This window comes from Aquarana catesbeiana, linkage group LG01 (genome assembly GCF_042186555.1).
Source record: "Aquarana catesbeiana isolate 2022-GZ linkage group LG01, ASM4218655v1, whole genome shotgun sequence".
Taxonomy (NCBI): Eukaryota; Metazoa; Chordata; class Amphibia; order Anura; family Ranidae; genus Aquarana; species Aquarana catesbeiana.
The window spans coordinates 397,416,260-397,440,291 of NC_133324.1; the positions used below are offsets into that span (position 1 = coordinate 397,416,260).

The 24,032-nt window shown below is 42.7% G+C and overlaps 1 protein-coding gene across 8 annotated transcripts in view; it reads right to left on the reverse strand.

The window, feature by feature from the left end:
* Positions 1–24,032, reverse strand: part of PIP5K1B (phosphatidylinositol-4-phosphate 5-kinase type 1 beta) — a 215,671-nt gene that overhangs the window by 3,516 nt on the left and 188,123 nt on the right. For 4 of the 8 annotated variants that reach the window (XM_073634782.1, XM_073634751.1, XM_073634744.1 and 1 more), the window contains 2 exons: positions 23,593–23,707; positions 19,362–19,429 (listed from right to left, as the gene is read on the reverse strand). In XM_073634782.1, the coding sequence (XP_073490883.1) occupies positions 19,362–19,429; positions 23,593–23,707 (183 nt within the window). Of the gene's footprint in view, positions 1–1,524; positions 1,549–19,361; positions 19,430–23,592; positions 23,708–24,032 lie in introns of those variants that run through there. The other 4 variants (XM_073634759.1, XM_073634766.1, XM_073634775.1 and 1 more) reach the window with 4 other exon arrangements.

Consider the following 24,032-nt stretch of genomic DNA (forward strand, 5'->3'; position numbering starts at 1 on the left):
TCAATGCCACCTGTCAGTGTCAATCAGTGCCGCTGGTCAGTGCCCATCAATGACACCTGTCAGTGCCCATCAGTGCTGCCTATCAGTGCTGCCTGTCAGTGCCCATCGGTGCCACCTCATCAGTGCCCATCAGTGCCCGTCAGTGAAGGAGAAAACAAAACTTTATAATAGAAACGAAGAAAAAAACGTTTTTTTTTTTTCAAAAATGTCGGTCTTTTTTAGTTTGTTTAGCAAAAAGAAAAAAAACAAAAACGTTGAGGTGATCAAAGACCACCAAAAGAAAGCTCTGTTTGTGGGAACAAAATGATAAAAATTTTGTTTGGGTACAGTGTTGTATGACTGCGCAATTGTCATTCAAAGTGCGACAGCGCTGAAAGCTCAAAATTGTCCTGCGCAGGAAGGAGCGAAAGTGCCTGGTATTGAAGTGGTTAATGACGGAATCTTTCTGAGGCAATAATGTTGTGCAATATGGTTTATCAAAGATCCATGAGCGTCCAATATTTCCTTCCTCTGCACTAGAATTTAACGATCGCTTCTACATGCTTCATAGAACTAACAGTCCATCACTAAATCACCACTCTCAACAGATTTGTACATTTTAAGCCTAGAATAGGTAGAGGTTCATTTACTGCTGTTAAAAAATAAAGCATGTCTGTTTCTTGTTAAAGGCTTTCAGTAATAAAATTTCATGTTGTGCTTTAGCATCAGTGGGTGTATAATCAGAGACTGCTAAGAAAAAAAAAGAACACGTAAAACAGCGGCGGAAACTAGCAGCGGATTTACAGAGAAGCACAATTTTCATTTCTTTGTTCAATGCCCCAAGCAAACACAGAAAATGACATTTTAAATGGAAAAGGGCCCAGTCCTGTGTTCTTGACTGTAAAAGGTATTGCAGCGTGCTTGTTTTTAGCAGTTAATTCATTTCTTCTTTTGTATGTTTGTCTCTACAAGCCCAATGCATTTACACAACGGGCCATGCTTTATGTGCCACTCAATAAAGTTATTTCCTCTTTTTCAGCAATGCATATAGAAAGCCTGTTTATTGGAGCCTAAAATGAAGCTTATTTTATAAAGTAATGCAAAGAGAAACCCTGGGGAAACAGTTTTCCCTTTTTTATCAATTTAGAGCTGTAAGAATGCAGAACTGTTTGTGTGCTTTGGACACTGTCCTTTTTCATATTACTGGAGGATGATTTCTTTTGACATCTTAACAAAAAATATTCCTGCATTCCCATATTTTATTTTTTACTGGCTTATGGGACATCTGACAAGCTAAGGAAAAATGTGAGGTGTCCAGCCAAAAGGGATCCCTTTCAATAATTGCACTGCATAAACCCAAAAACTACGGTCATTTTATATATTGCAGCTTACCAGTCATTAGAAGATGTGCTTGCTAAAATACTTTTCATTCTTAAGGCTATAAACATTTTTAGCAAGTACAGAAAATACCTGTTGATCTTGCCAGAAATGCAGTGTCCTTGTTATTTCCTGTGAACTTTTAGTTAGGCACAAAGAACCTTATCTTTATTGTGTAAAATTTCATAGTAACTGTGGAGAAAAAATTGTAGACATAAAGGCATATGTTATTCACTGGTAAGCTGTAATATATTCCATTTTTTTGTGGGTTCACATAAGCTTTAGATGATTAATATTATCCACTTGCCGACCGCCCCATAGCAGATTTACAGCTATAGGGCGGCCGCACTGCGCAGGATCACGTATATATACGTGATCCTGCACTTTCGGGTATCAGGCGCGAGTGCGCACCGGCAGCGGCTCGCTCCCGCTGTGATTTTACCTGATGTCCGCCAGCACCCGTTGAACATTCGGTACACTGACAGAATGGCAGTCTGCCTATGCCATTCTGTCAGTACAAAAGGCATGAATCCTGTGTTTCTGTAAAGCAGAAGCACAGATCCATGCCTTCCACTAGTAAAAGCACCTCCCCACTACACTGAAACATTAGCTAGGCACACAGTTAACCCTTTGATCGCCCCAATGTTAACCCCTTACCTGCCAGTGTCATTAGTACAGTGACAGTGCATATTGTTAGCAATGATAACTGTATTAGTGTCACTGGTTCCCAAAAAAGTGTCAAAACTAAGTGTCAGGTGTCTGATTTGTCCGCTGCAATATCACAGTCCCGCTATAATTCGCTGAGCGCTGACATTACTAGAAAAATAAAAATATCCCATAGTTTGTAGACACTATAACTTTTGTGCAAACCAATCAATATACGCCTATTGGGAATTTTTTTTACCAAAGATATGTTGATATTGGCATAAATTGATGAAGAAATTAGATTTTTTTTCAATTTTTTAATTGGATATGTTTTATAGCAGAAAGTAAAAAGATATTGTGTTTTTTTTTTCAAAATTGTCGGCCTTTTTTTGTATATAGTGCAAAAAATAAAAAACAGAGAGGTGATCAAATACCACCAAAAGTAAGCTCTATTTGTGGAAAAAAAGGATGTCAATTTTGCTTAGGTACAGCATCGCACGGCTGCGCAATTGTCAGTTAAAGTAACGCAGTGCGTATCGCAAAGAATGGCCTGGTCATGAAGGGGGTAAACCTTCCGGAGATCAAGTGGTTATACAAGCTGTGCTCACCAAAAAGAGAACTCTGATTACAGATGCACAAATTCATATATAAACAAAAAATTGTGCGCTAGCATAAATGTATCCTATATTGTGAAATTAAATCTGCAACTAAAAAGCTTCTTGGAAAAATACCAGAAGCTGTAGTATATATTAAGAATAAACCACAGTGCAGCAAGATAACAAATTACAAGTTATAACACATCTCCGTGAAGGAAAATATATGAAAAAGGGTGAAAAGTTCAAAAGTACAATTGAAATCCAGATCGCATGAAAAACGCCACATTCAGTTCATGAAAAACGGAATTGCAGATTCAGATATAGCCCTCTGCGGGGACAGATGGATATCGATGTCCTGATTCTGCTCACGAGCGCCGCCCACTCAAAGGTATTATCTCTGCTTCAGCCCAGGGTGTGGCCTCGCAGTGCTTGCCATCACGCATCCTATGTTTGCACGGGCGTTCAGCTTTTGTTTTATGCCGGCTTTTTTTTAAACATTTAAATTTTTATTCTGGAATTTTGTATATGACCTATGGTCAATCAAGGCAATAAACTCCTTATGATTATTACTACACTATCGGAGTTTTGTTCCCCTTTTTTCTCCTTATCCATGGATCCTCTGTAAAACGAGTCTCCCTCCTGACGCTGAAGCAGAGATAATACCTTTGAGTGGGCAGCGCTCATGAGCAGGACCAGGACATCGATATCCATCTGTCCCCGCAGAGGGCTATATCTGCAAGCCCATATGACCTCGCTACATAGGAGGTCCAACAAGTTTGGTAAGGGTACACCCATTACTACTCTTCCGGAACTATCGGTGGCTTTGAAGTGTTCCTACATCTTTCACCTTTCCATCTTGATGTGATACACCAAAGGAACGGCTTATCTTTTTCACATACCTTTCCTTGCAATTCCGTTTTTCATGAACTGAATGTGGCGTTTTTCATGCGATCTGGATTTCAATTGTACTTTTTAAACTTTTCACCCTTTTTCATATATTTTCCTTCACGGAGATGTGTTATAACTTGTAATTTGTTATCTTGCTGCACTGTGGTTTATTCTTAATATATACTACAGCTTCTGGTATTTTTCCAAGAAGCTTTTTAGTTGCAGATTTAATTTCACAATATAGGATACATTTATGCTAGCGCACAATTTTTTGTTTATATATGGTTTTTACACTTCACTGATATTTGAAGTATTTTGTTGCAGCTGCACCTTGCATTTCAAACATTTAATTTTATTTGCTGTTTTTGCTTTTTTGTTTTAGATGCACAAATTCAACAATCAACTCAAAACATTACAATTTACGATTGGGTAAAATAGAACCAGAAATCTGATTGCTCACTATGTGCAACATTTCATTTTCCCACATTTATTACTACTGGTTTTAAACTACATAGCCCTCTAGTCTGTTTTGTCATCCCAATGTGACAAACTGGCAGTAATACCAATCCACCAACAGGTGGCATTGTTGCCTTAGTAGAGATGAACACTTAAAGAGATAGTGAGTAAAAAAACACAAAGTTAATTTACATACCCTTTCAATAACCTTAATTGCTAAAATTGTACAATGCTTGCACTTTTTTTTTACAGTTTTTTTGGTTTCAAAACAGAAAATAACATTAAAGGTGTAAGGGACAAATTTCCACTTATATTTAGCCAGCCAGGAGTATTTTATTGCAAATTTTGCAAACCACTGACCCCATGTATGCACAGGAATTTTGAAATTGGTTTGCTGTAAGGGTTACTTACAGGCTAACTGTACATTTTTTTTACACAAATACTCTTATGTCACTGCCTTGAAAAAGTATTTATACCCCCCTGAAATTTTCCACATTTTGTCATGTTACAACCAAAAACGTAAATGTATTTTATTGGGATTTTATTTGATAGAACAACACAAAATGTCACATAATTGTGAAGTGGAAGGGAAATGATAAATGGTTTTCAACATTTTTTACAAATAAAGATGTGAAAAGTGTGGCGTGCATTTGTATTCAGCCCCCCCGAGTCAATACTTTGTAGAACCACCATTCGCTGCAATTACAGCTGCAAGTCTTTTTGGGGATGTCTCTACCAGCTTTACACATCTAGAGAGTGACATTTTGCCCATTCTTCTTTGCAAAATAGCTCCGTCAGATTGGATGGAGAGCATCTGAACAGCAATTTTAAAGTCTTGCCACAGATTCTCAATTGGATTTAGCTCTGGACTTTGACTGGACCATTCTAACATATGAATATGCTTTGATCTAAACCATTCCATTGTAGCTTTGGCTGTATGAGGTGTGTCTATTAAATAACAAGACTGTGATGCCACCTAGTAAACAAAGCAGTCAGAATCGGTTATAACTGCATGCGTAGTGACCTTGAACATGTTTGAACCTGCATGACAAGCAGCAACTGTCTATGACGTTTGGTTGATTGTTAGTCGCCATTTAGTTTGGTTGTGTTTTCTGTAGTGTGCCAAAAAAAAGTTTAAGGCCTCATGCACACTGGATATTAAAATAACTTTATAAAAAACGCTACTAGCTTTGCAGTGAGTTTTTCAAAATTTTTGCAATAGCGTTCTTTGCTAAAATTGTACAATGCTACTGTTTATTATCGTTTTTTAACATTTTCTGCGTTAGTGCTTTTTAGTTTTTTTTTTTTTTTAATTAAAAAAAAAAAAAATGTTTTTCAATGGATCAAAAACATCAAAAAACGCTGGTGAGCCGTGTTTTTGAGATTTATCTGCGTTTTTTTTTTTACATTAGAGCGTTTTTACAGCTGAAAAGCTCCTCTCAGAACCCACTAGTTTTGTTTTTTTTTTTAAAGCCAAAGAACGCCCCAGCCAAAAACTGCTGATAACAGCCTACGTGTGCATGGACACATGGGCTAACATGATGGGGAGTTTATTGACTGTAGAAAAAAACATCTGAAGCCAAAAACAGCAATTGTAAAAACGTCCAAAAACGTCCAGTGTGCATGAGGCTTAAAAGTTGAACAACGTGTCAATTTGAAGTTTTTAGTACAATTGCACAAAACACCAACAGAATGTTTTCAAATGCTTACTACAGCTTATGGGAATGACGGCCTGTCTCGTGCAGGTGTGTTTGAGTGGTACAAAAGATTCAGTGAGGGACGTGAGAATGAATTCCCAAAAGTTAAATCAGTTCTTAAACGGACACGTTTCGAGTCGAGTTGATGCTGTAAAGAAGAAAACGGCAGATATGTTGAAGCAGCTGACAGAAATAGATTTTCTCCTCTCCTTTGACCAGTAGAAAACAACACTGCAGCAATGTATTAGTGCAAATGGGAAATATATTGAAGGGGATAAGCATTAAATTTGTAATACATATAAATAAAGGTGAGTTATTTAATCAGTGTCGTTATTTAATAGACACACTGTGTATCTTTAGGGCCGTTGTCCTGCTGGAAGGTGAACCTCCAACCCCAGTCTCAAGTCTTTTGCAGACTCTAACAGGTTTTCTTCCAAGATTGCCCTGTATTTGGCACCATCAATCTTCCCATCAACTCTGACCAACTTCCCTGTCCCTGCTGAAGAAAAGCATCCCCACAACATGATGCTGCCACCTCCATGTTTCATGGTGGAGATGCTGTGTTCAGGGTCATGTGAAAAGTTTGTTTTCCGCCACACATAGTGTTTTGCTTTTAGGCCAAAAAGTTCAATTTTGGTCCCATCTGACCAGAGAACATTCTTCCAGGTTTGCTGTGTCCTCCACATGGCTTCTCGAAAACTGCATTTGGAACATTTTATGGCTTTCTTTCAACAATGGTTTTCTTCTTGCCACTCTTCCATAAAGGGCAGATTTGTGGAGTGCACGACTAATAGTTATCCTGTGGACAGATTCTCCCACCTGAGCTATGGATCTCTGAAGCTCCCTCAGAGTTACCATGGGCCTTTTGGCTGCTTCTCTGAATAATGCTCTCCTTGCCCGGCGGGGGACCCAATGCGTGTGGCCGGTGGCTGCGATGTCCGCCGGCCACCCACGATCGCAGGCATGAGAGCCACAATGGGGATGTGCGCACACACATGCCCGTTCTGACAGGGTGATTAGGAACAGCGATATGTCTCCTCCTCCAGTCAGTCCCATCCCCCCACAGTTGGAAACACACATGAGGGAACACCTTTAACCGCTTGATCGCCCCCTAGTGTTAACCCCTTCCCTGCCACTGACATTTATACAGTAATCAGTACATTTTTATAGCACTGATCGCTGTATAAATGTCAATGGTCCCAAAAAAGTGTCAAAAGTGTCCGATCTGTCCGCCGCAATGTCGCAATCCCGCAAAAGATTGCCACCATTAGTAGTAAAAAAAAATTAAAAAAATAAAAATGCCATAAATCTATCCCCTATTTTGTAGATGCTATAAGTTTTGCGCAAACCAATCAATATACGCTTATTGCTTATTTTTTTTTACCAAAAATATGTAGAAGAATATGTATCGGCCTAAACTGATGAAGACATTTCTGTTTTTCATTTTTTTGGGCTATTTATTATAGAATAAAGTAAAAAATATTGTTTTTTTTTGTTTATAGCGCAAAAAGTTAAAACCGCAAAGGTGATCAAATACCACCAAAAGAAAGCTCTATTTGTGGGAAAAAAAGGACGTCAATTTTGTTTGGGTACAGCATCGCACAACTGTCAGTTAAAGCAACGCAGTGCCGTAGCGCAAATAAAGGCCTGGTCATTAAGAGCCCTTGCACACTGGGGCGGTTTGCAGGCGCTATTGCGCTAATAATAGCGCCTGCAAACCGCCCCGAAAGTGCCGCTGCTTTCATTCCAGTGTGCAAGCCCTGAGGGCTTGCACACTGGAGCGATGCGCTGGCAGGACGGTAAAAAAAGTCCTGCCAGCAGCATCTTCAGAGCGGTGAAGGAGCGGTGTGTATACCGCTCCCTTATCGCTCCTGCCCATTGAAATCAATGGGACGGCGCGGCTATATCGCCGGCAAAGCGCCTCTGCAGAGGCGCTTTGCGGTGGTATTTAACCCTTTCTCGGCCGCTAGCGGGGGGTAAAACCGCCCCGCTAGCGGCCGCATACCGACGGTAAAACGCCGCTAATAATAGCGGCGTTTTACCGCCGACGCCGCCCCCGCCCCAGTGTGCAAGGGCTCTAAGGGGGCAAATCTTCCAGTCTGTAAGTTGTTAAATGACACACAGGTGGACTCTATTTACTAATTAGGTGACTTCTGAAGGCAATTGGTTCCACTAGATTCTAGTTAGGGGTATCAGAGTAAAGGGGGCTGAATACAAATGTATGTCACACTTTTCACATATTTATTTGTAAAAACATTTTGAAAACCATTTATTATTTTCCTTCCACTTCACAATTATGTGCCACTTTGTGTTGGTCTATCACATAAAATCCCAATAGAATACATTTACATTTTTGGTTTTAACATGACAAAATGTGGAAAATTTCAAGGGGTATAAATACTTTTTCAAGGCACTGTACATACTCTGTAAAGTGCTACATAATATTCTGGTGCTCTAATTTGTGGAAATACTGTATATAAGTACACCATGAATTCATAGCAACTAATGAAAAATAATTGCATATCTGAACAATCTATAGTAAACCTAAGTCTTATTGATTGTAAATAAATGCACTGTTTAAATAAATAAGCCTGTTGATGTGTTGTTACGAAATTAATGAATTCTCTGAATATATCAGGAAACAATTTGGTTCAGCTTGTTTACATAACAAGCGGCTTTTAATAGCTGGCACACTTCTATGATAATCTGACCCTTCAACGTTAACATGAGGCCTGCTTTACTAAAGGATATGCACATAGAATGGTGCATCAATTAAGTGTGGACATTCAAATCATATAATTGCATTATTTACTATGCTGGCTCTACGGTGATATGTGCCCAGAGTTTATTGCATCCATTATTTACCAACAAGTTGGTTAAGATGTCTGAATGTATCCCGGCAAAGCCTAAACGTAACATGATGTTCTCAAATGTCTATCTAACCGATGTTAACAATTTTAAATGTGCATATCTTGTAAGAATAAAACTACATCAAGTGTGCATGACTATTACTAAAGAGGATTATAAGAAGCCCCTGTATTTAAACAATCGAGGCTCAGTTCACACTAGTCGACTCCAAAGTTGCGCGATTTTGGGTGCAGCTTTGGAGTCAGACTTTGATACGACTTTGAAGTGACTTTAATAAGACTTTTACACTCTATGGCATTGAAGTTACGTCAAAGTCGGATCAAAGTGTGAAGGAATGTGATGTAAATAATAATAATAGTAATCTGAAAATGTCTATTTTCTTATGTGTATACATATTTTTCTCCTTACTCATTATATAAGTATACAGATTTGCTCTGTTCCTATATTTTCTCAAGATGGCGATTACCCCCTACCTCCCACACATCAAAAGAACGCGGAACTGGAGATAAGACCAAAGAGAGCCAAACCTCGTTATGAAAATTCTCCATCTTCTTTTATCTTCTTAACCAATGAGATGTACCTATTAGACTGACATAGCAATGACGTATTTGTGTGTATAAAACATTAACACCGCCTTGAATAAATTAGAAGTGTAACAGTAACGAAACTGAGCGTGTCTCAGTGTGTTTACTTTTATATGCATGCATATCACCACTTTCAAAATTAGAGACAGCAGCAGATAACCTTGGGCTCGATTGGAGCTCTTAATCATTTCCATAACAGATGGTGCCGAAACCCGGGACCTCAGGCTACGGTCGAAGTTATACCGCGACAAGCATTCGGGCGTTAACTGATTAATGAGAGTGGGGTTTGCGCAGCCCTAACAGTACCGGTGAGTTGATTGATATTCTTACCACTGTACGACTCTCTTATCTTTCGGTTGACGGCTGGATTCTGTCGGTATGCTGAGACTGTTTTAGAGGCAGGTATTTCCTCGCCTGAGGTTGTTTTAACGAACCTGCCAATGGGTTTCTGCTGACTGTATTCTTTGTTCACTGTCTGCCATTCTTTGGGCTACGAAACTCAGCAGTCTAAGGGTGCTACATGTGTGAATGGGTAGTCTCATCTCCAGATGAGCTTTTGGCCTCTGGCATGAGATTGTTTCCCGTGTAGCAAACGTTATAGACGGGTTACTCTGGGTTCGACGAACCTTTGAGGGGAATTTCAGCTGCTGGCTTTGCAGCCTGAAGTGCTACATGTGTGAATGGGTAGTCTCATCTCCAGATGAGCTTTTGGCCTCTGGCATGAGATTGTTTCCCTTGTGGCAAACGTCTATAAACGTGTTTATTTTGCAGGGTGGTCTGCCCTTGTGGTTATTTTAGCCTGCTGAAATTTTGCAGTTCGAAGAGTGGCAGGTGTAATGTCCTGTCGTGATTGTATTTGTGGTTTATTGTTTGATATACACGTGAGGGGGAGGGGGGCTGCCCGGGGGATCTGTTGGGTCGCGGGCCGTTGCTCCTCACTACCCCTGATGTGTTTGTTCTTGTTCTGAGATTAACTGTACATTAGTCTTATGTGCCCACACCAAAGGAATTTGCTGATAAGAACGCTGAGAAAAATATTAACCCCTTGGTTGTACGAGAGAAAAAAAAAAGTGATTTTTCTCTTTTAAAAAAAGGAAAAGAAAGTGATATTGCAAAGAAGATGTTGAAATAGTTAACAAAGTTGAAAGAAATGGTGAAAGTTATGTTGCTGAAGAGACAGGGAGAAAAATCCTGTGTGATAAAGAAAATTGGATAAAGGAAGTTAAGAAAGATGGCGATTGTATTATGTATGTTTATCACAGAGCTGATGATATGTTGGAACTTTAAACAAAGGAGGGGAGGGACAGCACTGCCCTCCGTCTAACAACCACTCCTTTCTCACTACCCAAGCACAACCCACTGTGACAACTCAGCCCGGCGGCCATCTTAGTGCACCCATGCCTTCACTTTCTACCCAGTCCAGTGCACTTCCTGCCGGCGGCCATCTTGGTACACCCAGTAAGCTTAAACAGCCTGTACCCAGCCCTCGCTGTTTTAAACCAAGATGGTTCATACCACACACCTGTCTTCCCCAATACGGGAGCATCACATTCCCAGGCCGGATATGTTAATGATGAAGAAGCATCTGAGTGGGAAGCCCGACAGCAGGCAGCAAGGCCACCCACTGATTTATCCCCCAATCCGGCTCCAGACTCTCAGTTCCGAGAGGATCTCAAACATATGCTGGCAACCGTAAAGAACAGTGCCTCTTGTCAGCCCCTGCCCCAACAACAGTCTCGGTTACCAGAAGGGGCACCAGTGATGTATGTCGCTTTTACTCTATCACAAGCAGCGGCCTTAGTGACAAGTCTGCCTGACCCAGAGAAGCAGCCAATTCCCTTCTACCACAGGATAGTGCAAATACAAGAAACTTACTCAGCTGCCTAGAGAGACTTGATCAGCCTATGCCAAATCAAAGCAGGATATGTCTTTTGGCCAGTCATGCAGATGGCCTTCAATGATGCCTGCCTGACAAGTGCCACTTCCTACACCTCAGGCGTGGAGTTCTGTGCACAACTCCACGACTGGGCAAAGGAGAAGTTGACGGATCAGAAGACCACAATCCAAGATATTACCCAAGATAAAGGGGAGTCTGTGAAGAAGTATCATGCTAGATTCATAAAGGCACACACACACATGTTATCAACTGCTTTTGTTTCAGGGCTCAGAGAGGATATCAGAAAAGGCCTGATGGTGGCCCGCCCTGAATACTATTCAATGAAAATGTCTGATTTATTGTTGGTGGCCAGAGGTATAGAAAATCAAAAAGGTAAAAAACCAACGCCCCTCATGGTAACCCATGATGAAGATCCCGCCTACACTCGTCCACCACCACTGCCCAATACCAGGGTAAGGATCACCTGTTACAACTGTGGGAAACGGGGTCACATAAGGAAAGAATGCAGAGCCCCAAGATGTCCCAGACGAAAAACCTACCACTTTCCTCATTGACAGGGGTGAAGCCAAAAGTGTGTTGAGAGCGGTGAACCTGCCTAATAATTCTTTCCTTTCCACTTCCTGATTTGCTTGCCAGATTTGTGGTGTCCTCTACATGTCCCTTGAATCTACTAGGAGCTGATGTGTTGTCCAGACTACAGGCCTCAATCAGGACACGCCTGAAGGGGGGTGAAGTTACATACTCCCCTATCTTTAGAAGACTCATCTGCTTTGTGTTCTCTGCCTCTCCTGATGACACTTAATGAAGAAAAAAACTTCAAGTTCAATACTGCAGGAAGTACTTGACAGAATCCCTGCGTGCCTATGGTCCACAGGACCGGGAGACAACGGTAACTTAAAGGTGCCACCAGTTTCAGTCAAGCTAAAAGAGGGCGCTTCATTGCCCCGGAAACCACAATAACCCCAAGAAGAGAATCCTAAAAAGAGAACCAGGTACCTACTGTGGATGCCTTTGACTGCAAAATACCTCACAGAGGTGGACCTTACAAACGTTTTCTTCAGTGTCCACCCTCACCCCTTCTGCTGGTACCTTTTCGCATTCATCCACGGAAAGAAACGGCAACATACCTAAACAGTTGTGCCACAAGGGGCACAGAACTTTCCAAGCCAGTTTGCAAAAGCTATGGCTATCATCCTTGACACATGACAAAAGGAACACCCGGAAGTGATTCTCTTCCAACATGTTGATGACCTTCTCTTTTGTGCAGCTGACTTACCCCCTCTTGAAGTCACCTCAGAAAGCCTGTTGTGCTATCTTGCCAACCAGGGCTGCAGAGCCTCAAAGCCCAAATTGCAGTGGTGCTCAACACCTGTCATTTTCCTTGGACTAATTTCCTAGTGCAGAGCATGGATTCCAGAAGCCTTCCTACTGATGCTCTGCAATCAGACCCTTCCAGATGTCTCCTGAAGAAATATCTAAAGTTTGAAACCCTTGAGTGCGCCACCCCCGGCGCTAGGGCTCCCAGCCTACGACAAAACGCTCAAGCTCTTTGTATCCGAACGTCTGGGACATGCTGCAGGTGTACTCACCCAATCACACGGCATCAGCCTACGCCCCATAGGATATTATTCCTGTCGGCTGGATGCGGTAGCAAGAGGAGGCCTATTGTGTCTGCGAGCTGGATTTGCTACACAAGACTTGCTTGACAAAACTTTGAACTTGGTCCTCGGACACTGCCTCGTTCTGCTTGCTCCCCATGACGTTGTTGCCATATTCAACCAAGATCCAGCCGAAACACTTGTCCACTACCAGACACTTGAGACTCTTGTGTTCCCTCCTACTGGACAGCATTACTCTATTAAGTTGTCAAACACTGAACCCTACCACCCTTCTTCCACTTCTCGAGGGGGGAAAGGAGGAGGAGGAGTAGAGTCTTGACTTGTTACCCCCGTGACCGCACAGGACACGCGGTCACCACTGAAAACACTGTTCTACAAGCTGAAGCCTTAACACCGGTGATGTCTACACAGGAGGCAGAGCTATAAGCACTTACTACAGCACGTAAATGGGCAGAGGGAAAAAGAGCCAACATTCATGGACTCAAGATATGCTTTCAGCATTGCCCATGATTATGGTGTTATCTAGGACAGAGGATTCCTGATGGCTGCAGGAACACCTGTGAAAACTTGATTGATGCCTTGCTTCTCCCAACCCAAGTGACTATTCTGAGTAAAAGCACACGACAAAATGAACTCAAAAGAAGCTTAAGGCAATCATCGAGCCAATACAGCTGCCAAACAGACAGCTGGTGGTCCGCGGGAAGTGGACAGCAGGGTGGTAGAAGAAGACCACCCCGTGCTTACCTTACAGACTTTCCCAGTGGACAGAGTTTATCTAAAAGAACTACAGGAAACAGCAAGTCCGGATAAGAAGGAAAGCTGGAAACGGAGAGGAACAACTCTCAAAAATGGACTATTCGAGTGCAACAAGAAGCCTTGTCTACCCAGGAGTATGTACCCAGCCGTGGTGCAATGGGCACATGGAGCTGCCCACTTGACAAAGACTTTTATGAACTCTCTTATCAACAAGTGTTGCACCAAGAGTTACTCCACTGACCGACAGCTTCTGCAGATCATGCATTATCTGCACCAAATGTAACCCAGAATGCACAGAAGAAGCACCTGGCAAAAGCCCTATACCCCATTCCAGAGGATGCAAATTGATCATTCTCAAGTGCCAAGAAGTGGCAGATTCGAATACGCCCTAGTGGAAGTGGTCATGACTGCCAGGACCACAGCTAAGAAATTACTGAGTGAGATAGTATGTAGATTTGGGGTCCCAGAGGTGATATTGAGAGATCAGGGACCAGCCCTAACAACAACCCTTACTAAAGAGATTTGGGCAGCACTGGGGGTTCAGTTGGCACTACACATCCCATACCACCCTCAAAGTAGCGGGAAGGTAGAAAGGATGAATGGGACACTAAAAACAGGATGTTAAAGATGGCCCAAGAGACTAACATGAGTTGGCCAGACAGTTAGCCCATTGCCCTGTTCAGTGTCAGACACACCCCCAGGGGAAACATGCCCTATCCCCTTATGAAATTTTGTTTGGTTCAGCTCCCAGACTTGGTTGTTACTTTCCACAACAGTTACAATCTGATGTGTTGACTAATTATGTAACCACATTATCACGAGAATTAACCTGAATGCATGTCCAGGTGTTTTCTTCCATTCCAGATCCTGAATTAGATACAGGAACACACCAACTACTGTCTGGAGATCCTTGAGCCAAGTTATGATGGTCCATTCCAAGTTTTGCTGACCACAGCCACCTCAGTCAAGTTGGCCAGGAAGAACACCTGAATGCACGCTTATCACTGCAGGAGAGCGTGTTTTCGGGTGCTGCATATCCTTTTTCTGTTTGATCTAGGGGGGAGGGGCCCAGGAGGTGGCCATCACAAAAATGATAACATAATTACGTTTTGGTGTAACTCTTCAGGTACACATGTGACCACCTTTACCTTAGATTACGGTGACATAGTACCTTGTCCGTTTGACCCTTCATGGTGATGCCATTGGTACAGTGATATCCCTGACGGTAAGGACATATATGTATGCCACACAGACAGTTACTGGGGACAGAGTTGTGGTTTCTGTGGGGGCCAGTGGGTTGGAATACAGGGCCAGACTGGGCGACCACAGAGTGCATTAGACAAAAAAGATGAAAATAGAAAGCCCCCATATCCTAACCAAAGATACCCCTGATACATACACTGACCCAGCACATAGTCAGAGGAGGAAGCGAGCAGCTCTCTCCGGAAGCTTTGATTCTCATGTATACATACATGTCATAGGGGTTACAAGGGGGGTCCCTGATGAGTTTAAAGGCAGGGATCAGGTAAAAGCTGGTTTTGAGTCTTTGATCCCCATAACAACTGTCAGCAAGAATGTAGATTGGATTAACTACATGTCATGGTTATGCAATAGAGTTTGTCGATCAGCATACCTGTCTCCATGTGTTCATCTCTAGAGACCAACTGACCCTCACCTGACTGCTTTTGTAACCTCCCCTCTAAGCATGGCCTCACCCCAGGCCCTATCAGGGAACCCTATATTAACCTGTGCACTGCAAGCCAGCAGTGCTGATCAACCACTGTGTGTTAGCCTATGTGTGTACTTGCTATGTTTCCTACATCTGATTTCTGTTACCGACTTTGGCCTGTTCCCGGCCATCCCTGTCTGCCTGTGACCCTGATGTTCCAGCCAGCTCCCTCCTTCCTCTGCTCCTGTAGTCTACCGTGAGCGTGAGCTGTGAGACCCTGGGGGCCGCGACCTGGAGCCAGACTGCAGCGCAGTCCATCCTCACCACTAGAGGCTCTGGTGAACACCTGCTGGCTCTTAGACTCCGCGCCCTGGGGAATCTATGCTCTAGCTCCCAGTGGGATCTGTGTCAGTGATCCAGTAGACCTGCTTCCTGAACCTCCCAAGGTACAATCCACAGCAGTCACCCGTAGGGTCCACTACCTTGCAGTGCACTCCTGATCCCAACGGTGTGCATCTGTCACCCAGCCTCTAGGTGACCTGACACTATACATATTATAACCAACAGAGATTTGTAAATTACTCTAAAGATGCCCTCCAGGGAATTTCTGATCAGTTAGCCCCCACTTCCTACATGACATTCCAGGACCGGATGGCCTTAGACATGGTGTTATCTGGGAAAGGAGGTGTTTTGTAAAATCATAGGAAAAAACGGGAACCTGTTGTACATACATTCCTGATAATATTGGCCCAAATGGTAAGGTTACTTTAGCTATAAAGAAATTAGAAGATCTGTCACTAGAGTTGAAGAAGAACTCAGGTATCACAGACCCATGGGATCAATATTTTAGCTGGATGAGTGGGTGGCAGAAGGTGTTCGCCCAGATACGGGTAACGGTATTAATAATCCTGGATCTTTTAGCCCTGATTATATGCTGTATTCTACCTTTTGTAAAAAAGTTAATGAGCAAGGCTGTAGACAATAGCACACCTACATTTCTCCACCAAGAAGAAGAGGACCTCCTTATGATGGAAGATGACAAACCCTTCACTCCCCTACAGTCACTCCCTGTCCATAATCTCACAATCCTATAGGATTATAGGGATAGATAGCGCCTGACTGCACCTCTCCAGCTGTATCGAGGAGGGAAGTGAACAGTTACTGCCCAATTCTATATACAGTCTAAAAGAGTTGCTGAGGAGAAGGGCCAGGCCAAAAAGTAGGACCTTTAGTATTAGGGACAGAAAAGAGAAAATAGTCATTTTAGGGGGGATTGTGAAGGAATGTGATGTAAATAATAATAATAGTAATCTGAAAATGTCTATTTTCTTATGTGTATACATATTTTTCTCCTTACTCATTATATAAGTATACAGATTTGCTCTGTTCCTATATTTTCTCAAGATGGCGATTACCCCCTACCTCCCACACATCAAAAGAACGCGGAACTGGAGATAAGACCAAAGAGAGCCAAACCTCGTTATGAAAATTCTCCATCTTCTTTTATCTTCTTAACCAATGAGATGTACCTATTAGACTGACATAGCAATGACGTATTTGTGTGTATAAAACATTAACACCGCCTTGAATAAATTAGAAGTGTAACAGTAACGAAACTGAGCGTGTCTCAGTGTGTTTACTTTTATATGCATGCATATCACCACTTTCAAAATTAGAGACAGCAGCAGATAACCTTGGGCTCGATTGGAGCTCTTAATCATTTCCATAACAAAAGTAGTGCAGGAACCTTTTCTGAAGTCGCAGCGACTTCAGTAGTGTCAATTGGAACAGCTCTCATTGAGATACCTTGCATGTCGACTTTGGGTCTCCCAAGTGAGTGGACCCCTTTTTTGTCGCACTAATGTGAACTGTGCCTAAATCATACACGGGACACTGGCTTGCTGCTTATAAAAGCATGGCTTAAGCCCCATACACACTATCAGATTTTCTGCTGATTTTTGTCTTCAGATTTACCAAAACCATGTAGTGCAAGGGCCTGCCTGATTGCATACAAATTGAAATTCCTAAGGTTTGACCTCATATTATATGGTTTTAGTAAATCTGAAGACAATCTGGGCCTGACATCTGCACATTTCATTCCTATTGCCATTAAACAATGGTGATCATTTTTTCTGCGGGACCCATAGCAAGTTAAAGGTATGCTCCATATACAAATAATGATTGATATAGGAAAGGAAGAATATCAAGAACTGGAAAAAAAATTACATAAACTGGAAAGAGACTAATGACAGCCAAGAGCAATGAAACTGTTACCAATGCCTACCACTCAAATTCCATACTTAACATGATGCCTTGCTTATGTAGGCATCCCCCAACTGCAAACACTCACATTACCTTCATTCAATGCAAACTACAATTTGCTCTATTTGACACAAAGTTCTCCACTGGCATGTGACAGCTCTGGGTCAATCGCCAACACTGTTACATGAGTAGAAGATAAGTGAGTCAGAAACTCCTCCCTGCATGAAAGTACCAGATATTTTCTTCTTTCAGGTCAGCCGAACATAGTAATGGAGAAGTAAATGGATGGGCAAAAACACAAGTTTGCTTTAGGTTGGGTTCACACTGACGCTAATTGGATGTGGATTTCCCCGCAACAAATTTGCATGACAGGAGAGTGTGACCGGCTCTCTCTATGGTGCGGGTACACACAGCTCAGGGGCAGCCACGGTCCGCTTTGAAAAAGGGGCCCTGTGCGTCTTTGGCTCTGTTTCAGGTGCGAATTCAGTCAAAAATTCGGACCTGATTCGCACCTGAATCGGTGACCAGACACGCACCAGACCCCCTGCTGTGACCCGAGGCCGCATCAGTGTGAACCCAGCCTTAGGGTTTGCAATTTATAATTATAAAAAATATATAGTACTGCATTTGTTGGTATCAGCAAAAACCCATTTACCTTTGCTCTAGTTCTCATAAATCAGCCAGGCAATTAGAGGCTGAGAGTAAAACAAGAATGCAGAATAAAATACTGTCAGTGGTCTATATATTTAAAGCGGAACTTCAGTAATTTTTTCATCTTTCCATCTAAATCTTCTGCCCTTGTTGTTTAAACTTTGGATAGTAAAACATTTTTTTTCTGCCAGTAAATACCTTATACAACCCACTTCCTGTTTCTTGTCTGGTAAAAAGCCTAGGCTTATGACATCATGCACAGCTCTCTCTCTCACTCTCCTGAGAGTTTGCCAGGAAGGTAGAGGGGGGTGAGTCATACGAGGGCCAATGAGAGCTGCAGAGCTGGAGGTGTGCCTCTGTTTAAATCCAGGAAGTGAACAGGCAGCAGCTTCAGTTGCCCACATTTAAAATAATTGCAGCCAGACTCAGTGGAGGGAGATTTCTGGAGCATATTTGGCGAGTGCAGAATCACAGTATATATAAAATAATATGCAAAGTGGTTGAAGGGAAGCTTCAGAATGGAAAAGATGTTTTTATTACAAATTATGTGAGCAGACTGCAGTTCCTCTTTAAAACATATCTTTCAGTCTCTTGCTGTATAACCTCCCAGGAGACACAATCTACACTAGACTGATCAGTGTTCAAACTATTTTAGCGTTGTCCTGCAGTACATTTGGATATGGCAGGGGAGTGCTATTTGACTAATGCTTTTCTTTGCGCCTCTCTTTATTTGTTATTCAAACCTGACTTCATGCTAGTGAAAATAAGGAAGGAACTTGACTGCCAACACCCATAATATCCTGGAACACACGTAGACAAGAGCAATAGAAAACATTTGCAGATTAACAGCAGGGCGTTGGTTAACATTTTCTGTGGCATCACACTGTATTATCTCACAGCTCCAACTGTAGCATAGCATGGACTCTTGTGACAAAGAGAACATACCAGAAAAATACACAATTGAAAAGATAAGTACCAGCCAGTGCAATGTAAAAAAAGCGGCATCAATAGTCTACCTTACACAGCATGTTTAGAGTGAGACAAAGCCAGGGCATGATGAAAAGCAGTTGGTGTGCACAGCATTTTACACAGGCCCTGTTTTGTTTTTATACAGGTCACTAATCCGGCTCCTGTTAGCATTTGTGATAAATTGACAGAACTATAATATTGTGAAAAAGCAGTCACAATGTCAGAAAGCAGTCATGATCTAAAGGAATACAGTATGGATGGTATATCATTAATATTAAGAGCTAATGGCATTTATTAAAAAAGGGTATAACCTTATTTAGTAAAGATTTCTTCTTGGAAATTCTTAAAGTGTAAGTCCACCCTAATACTAAAATCCCTGCATCTACAACCATGCACATTCTAAGCCTAACCTATCTAGTCCTGTAAAGAAAAAAATCAGTATACATACCTTTTCTGAAGCCGATCTGACCCGATCTCCAGCGGGGGAAGCTCTGCAAAGGAGGCAGCCGACAACAGCTGTGAAATGAATGGAAAGAGACGTCACCCATAGAGTTACTATGGGGCTTCCGTTGTCCTCTGCACCCGTCTACACAGCAAAGCCGCAGATGATAGCTCAGCGTGGGATCGGGTCGGATCGCATGCAGAAAAGGTATGTATACTGATTTTTTCTTTACAGGGCCATATAGGTTAGTGTTAGATCATCGATGTCTGTAGATGCAGGGATTTTAGTTTTAGGGTGGATTTCTACTTTAAGTGTAATGCCGTGTACACACGAGCGGAATGCCCGACAGAAAAAGTCCGACGGAAGCTTTTTATTGTATATTCCGATCGTGTGTGTGCCTCATCGGATTTTCTTTTTAGAAAATTCTGACGGCCCTAGAAATTGTATTTATTATTTATTTTATTTATTTCAGGTACTTATATAGCGCCGTCAATTTACGCAGCGCTTTACATATACATTATACATTCACATCAGTCCCTACACCCTCAAGGAGCTTACAATCTAAGATCCCTAACTCACATTCATACATACTAGGGCCAATTTAGACAGGATCCAATTAACCTACCAGCATGTTTTTGGAGTGTGGGAGGAAACCGGAGTACCCGGAGGAAACCCACGCAGGCACAGGAAGAACATGCAAACTCCAGTCAGGTAGTGTCATGTTCGGGATTCGAACCAGTGACCCTTCTTACTGCTAGGCGAAAGTGCTAACCACTATACCACTGTGCCGCCCAAATAGAACATGTTCTAAATATTTCCAACGGAACCAATTCCTATCGGGAAAACCGCTTGTCTGTATGCTGTTCCGACGGACCAAAAACGACGCATGCTCTGAAGCAAGTACGAGATGGAAGCTATTGACTACTGGTTATTGAACTTCCGTTTTCTAGTCCCGTCGTATGTGTTGTACGTCACCGCGTTCTTGACGGTCAGACTTTGGATTGACCGTGTGCAGGCAAGACCACTTGAATGGAATTCCGTCGGAGTTCCGTCGGAGAAACCTTTGGCAAAACCGGTCGTGTGTACAGGGCATAACAAATAGGAATTCAGTCTGCTGAAGGCCATGGGTTGCTACCATCATCATTAGGCACTGTAGGCCTGTGTCTATGAGCAGCAGAGGAAAAGAGGGAGCTACTGTTATGTCATGTCATGTTTGCTATGTGTGTTTTAATTTACATAAAACAAATAGTCATCTCATCATCATAAAATTCTGAGCCACTTAAGAACCAGCAAATCAAGGACATATTCTGTGTATAAGAGGAAGCCCTAGCAGATCTTTTTCACTTTAAGCACCAAAGGTTGTGTGCCTACAGGCTCCAATGATGGAAATTTGGCCTTAGTTATTTTACTTAAAGTGAATCTTTCCATTTCTAAAGCATACCAAAGCGGTAGAAAAGTCTTTGTATTAAACAAAAAAAATGGCCCCCTTATTCAAGTTTAGGTCATAATATACCAGTATTCAGTGTATAATAATATATTATGACAGACTTACCTCAGGGTCGTTTTTCCGATTGGGCACGCTGGGCAGTTGCCCGGGGGCCCTATTTGCTTGGAGGGCCCCACCTGGTTCCAGGGGCCAGGGCCGATCCTCAGCGCAGCAGCGCTGCAATTTACTTAAGAAGACTGACTGAGACTGAGTGCGTCCGCCGCCGCGTCGTGCACTGCACTGGGCCACTGGTTGCTTACTTGCTACAATCGCCGGCCGCCCGGCGTCTAGCTTAGCAACCAGTGACGTCAGTCAGTCACTGGCCGCGGCCGCCCCAGCATTCATAGTGCACCGTGGCCAGTGAACAAGCTCCGCCCACCTCTGCTGTTCCTCAGACAGCATTGCTCAGAGGGAGCGAAGCGGTGAGCGGTCTCACTGACACTCTCAGCAGCAGAGCGAAACTTTCAGTTTCTGAAGAAATTAATTTCAGATTGTGGATTGATGATCTTGTGCCATCTTCATCACATCTTGGCACTGAAAAGACGGCCCGGCCCCTGCCTCCATCTGGTATTTATATTCTGTATGATGGTGTATTGCAGAATACCCATGTAGATGGCATGTAATGTATAGCACAGTCCCAACATACTGAGCCCTGGGGGGTATTTTATAGTCATAATACACAATGCTCATGCTGATCTGTCTGGAACAAATAATGAATGTCTATGTTACAGTATAGAAACATAATACAGCCTCCGTACACTGCCCTGCAACCTGCTGACCTCCTGCTGACCTCCGTACACCGCCCTGCAACCTGCTGACCCCCATATACCGCCCTGCAACCTGCTGACCTCCGTACGCTGACCTCCGTACACCGCCCTGCAACCTGCTGACCTCCGTACACCGCCCTGCAACCTGCTGACCCCCATATACCACCCTGCAACCTGCTGACCCCCATATACCGCCCTGCAACCTGCTGACCTCCGTACATCGCCCTGCAACCTGCTGACCTCCGTACGCTGACCTCCTGCTGACCTCCGTACACCGCCCTGCAACCTGCTGACCTCCATACACCGCCCTGCAACCTGCTGACCCCCATATACCGCCCTGCAACCTGCTGACCCCCATATACCGCCCTGCAACCTGCTGATCTCCGTACACCGCCCTGCAACCTGCTGACCTCCATACACTGACCTCCTGCTGACCTCCGTACACCGCCCTGCAACCTGCTGACCTCCATACATTGCCCTGCAACCTGCTGACCTCCGTACACCGCCCTGCAACCTGCTGACCTCTGTACACCACCCTGCAACCTGCTGACCTCTGTACACCGCCCTGCAACCTGCTGACCTCTGTACACCGCCCTGCAACCTGCTGACCTCTGTACACCGCCCTGCAACCTGCTGACCTCCATACACCGCCCTGCCTCGTCCCGATCGGTGCTCGATAATTTGCATTTTTATTCTCGTGCGTGATTGTGTAGACAGGGCCCCGGTGCACTGTATTGCCCGGGGGCCTATAATGCTCTTAAGATGGCCCTGACTTACCTACAAACTGAACCATCCAGCGCTGTGCTGTCACAGCTCCCAGGTGCTTCCATCTTCACCCAGTCTTCCTTCCAGGTTCGGAATCTTCGGCCAATTGAATGACCAGGCATGTGACCAGGAGTTACATCGCTATGGCATGCAGAGCGGGCCATAAATGTGGTCTGAGCTGCGCATGTGTGGCTCAGATCATACTGCCCACTGACAGGCGGGGGGGGGGGGGGATTTATGACAGAAGAGACTTCTAGGGTCTCTTCTGTTATAAAAGCCCTGCCTGTCAGTGGATTTTGTATTTATTCAGTTTACTATCACTTTAATGTAGAGGTACTTTCATATTTCACTCCATAAGCTGTTTCAAATACATTCCGCCTTTCTGTAAAATGTGCAGCATAGGTAGACTAAATAGAGCTGTTACTGATGCAAATTAATTTTTTTTGTCAGCAGTTAAAGGCTAAGTTCACCTTTTGGAAAAATAAAAAAGAACATATTTTTGCAGGTAAAAGTGTACATTATATATTATTATATATATTTTATTTTCCAAGTGGTCTTTAGAGCATTGTACCCGCAATCAGTGGATCAGTGGAATTTCCTTTAGATTTATCTTCAGCTATGTAGTGCAAAGGCCTGCCTGATTGCATACACATTGAAAGTGTTTGAGTTTGACCTCAAATAATATGGTTTGGGTAAATCAGAAGGAAAATTGTACAAGAAAACTGCATAATGTATGGCCAACTTATTCTGTTACTGAAGCATTATTTGTAGGGATGGACTAAGCCACTCTGTGTACAGCGTGTGAAGAAAGGAATCCTTATCATATACATGTAAAGGAGGCATTAGTATCTGTTTTTCGTCTAGGGTTTTAGAGACAGAAGCATACATATGGTTATAGTCAATTCAATATAACAGAAATACATATATACTGCTAAGATTAATTAAAAAAACTCATTCTAACAAAAATCACTGCTGAAATGCATTCAGCTGGTAAAACACTCTATCTTTAAGTTTTAGTAGTTCCAGCCTTTTTTCTTAGCCATTCCTTCTGGTCCCCTCATTCCTACACAGGAAAGACCAATGCAGTCTGCTGAAAATGATGGCATATGTAAATGACAATATACCTTCACCATCTTTAGTCATTTGATTTCTCTTGTTATATTATAAAGGAAAGACACATGAGTTTAGCTATAGCATATAGCTACATGATAATACTCACTAAGTAGACATCAAAGATAGAGCCATTATCATTGTCCATTTCTATCGTGCTCTGTTCAGATGTCTGGTATGCACTGTCTTCAAGTGTGAATGTTGAACTCGATGGCAAACCACTTCTAGAAGTAGAAAGCAGTAAGTCAAAACATACATAATCCAAAAGCATGTCCATCTTATCTAGTGATGCAAAGAAAACAATTTCTGGTTATTACAACTCAGCAATAACTAAGACAACTCGGCTAAACATATTGCTTTCCATACACAAAATAATGAACAAAATCATAGATTCAAGAGTTCAAAACTCTTTCTCTGGAAAGTAGTCGTTTGGCACACTAAAGAAGATCAGTTTGGTTGAATTTGCCTTTGCTATACTTAATGTCAACCATACATAATAAACAAACCATCGATCATAGATTCAATAGTTTCAAACTCGGATCAGCTTAG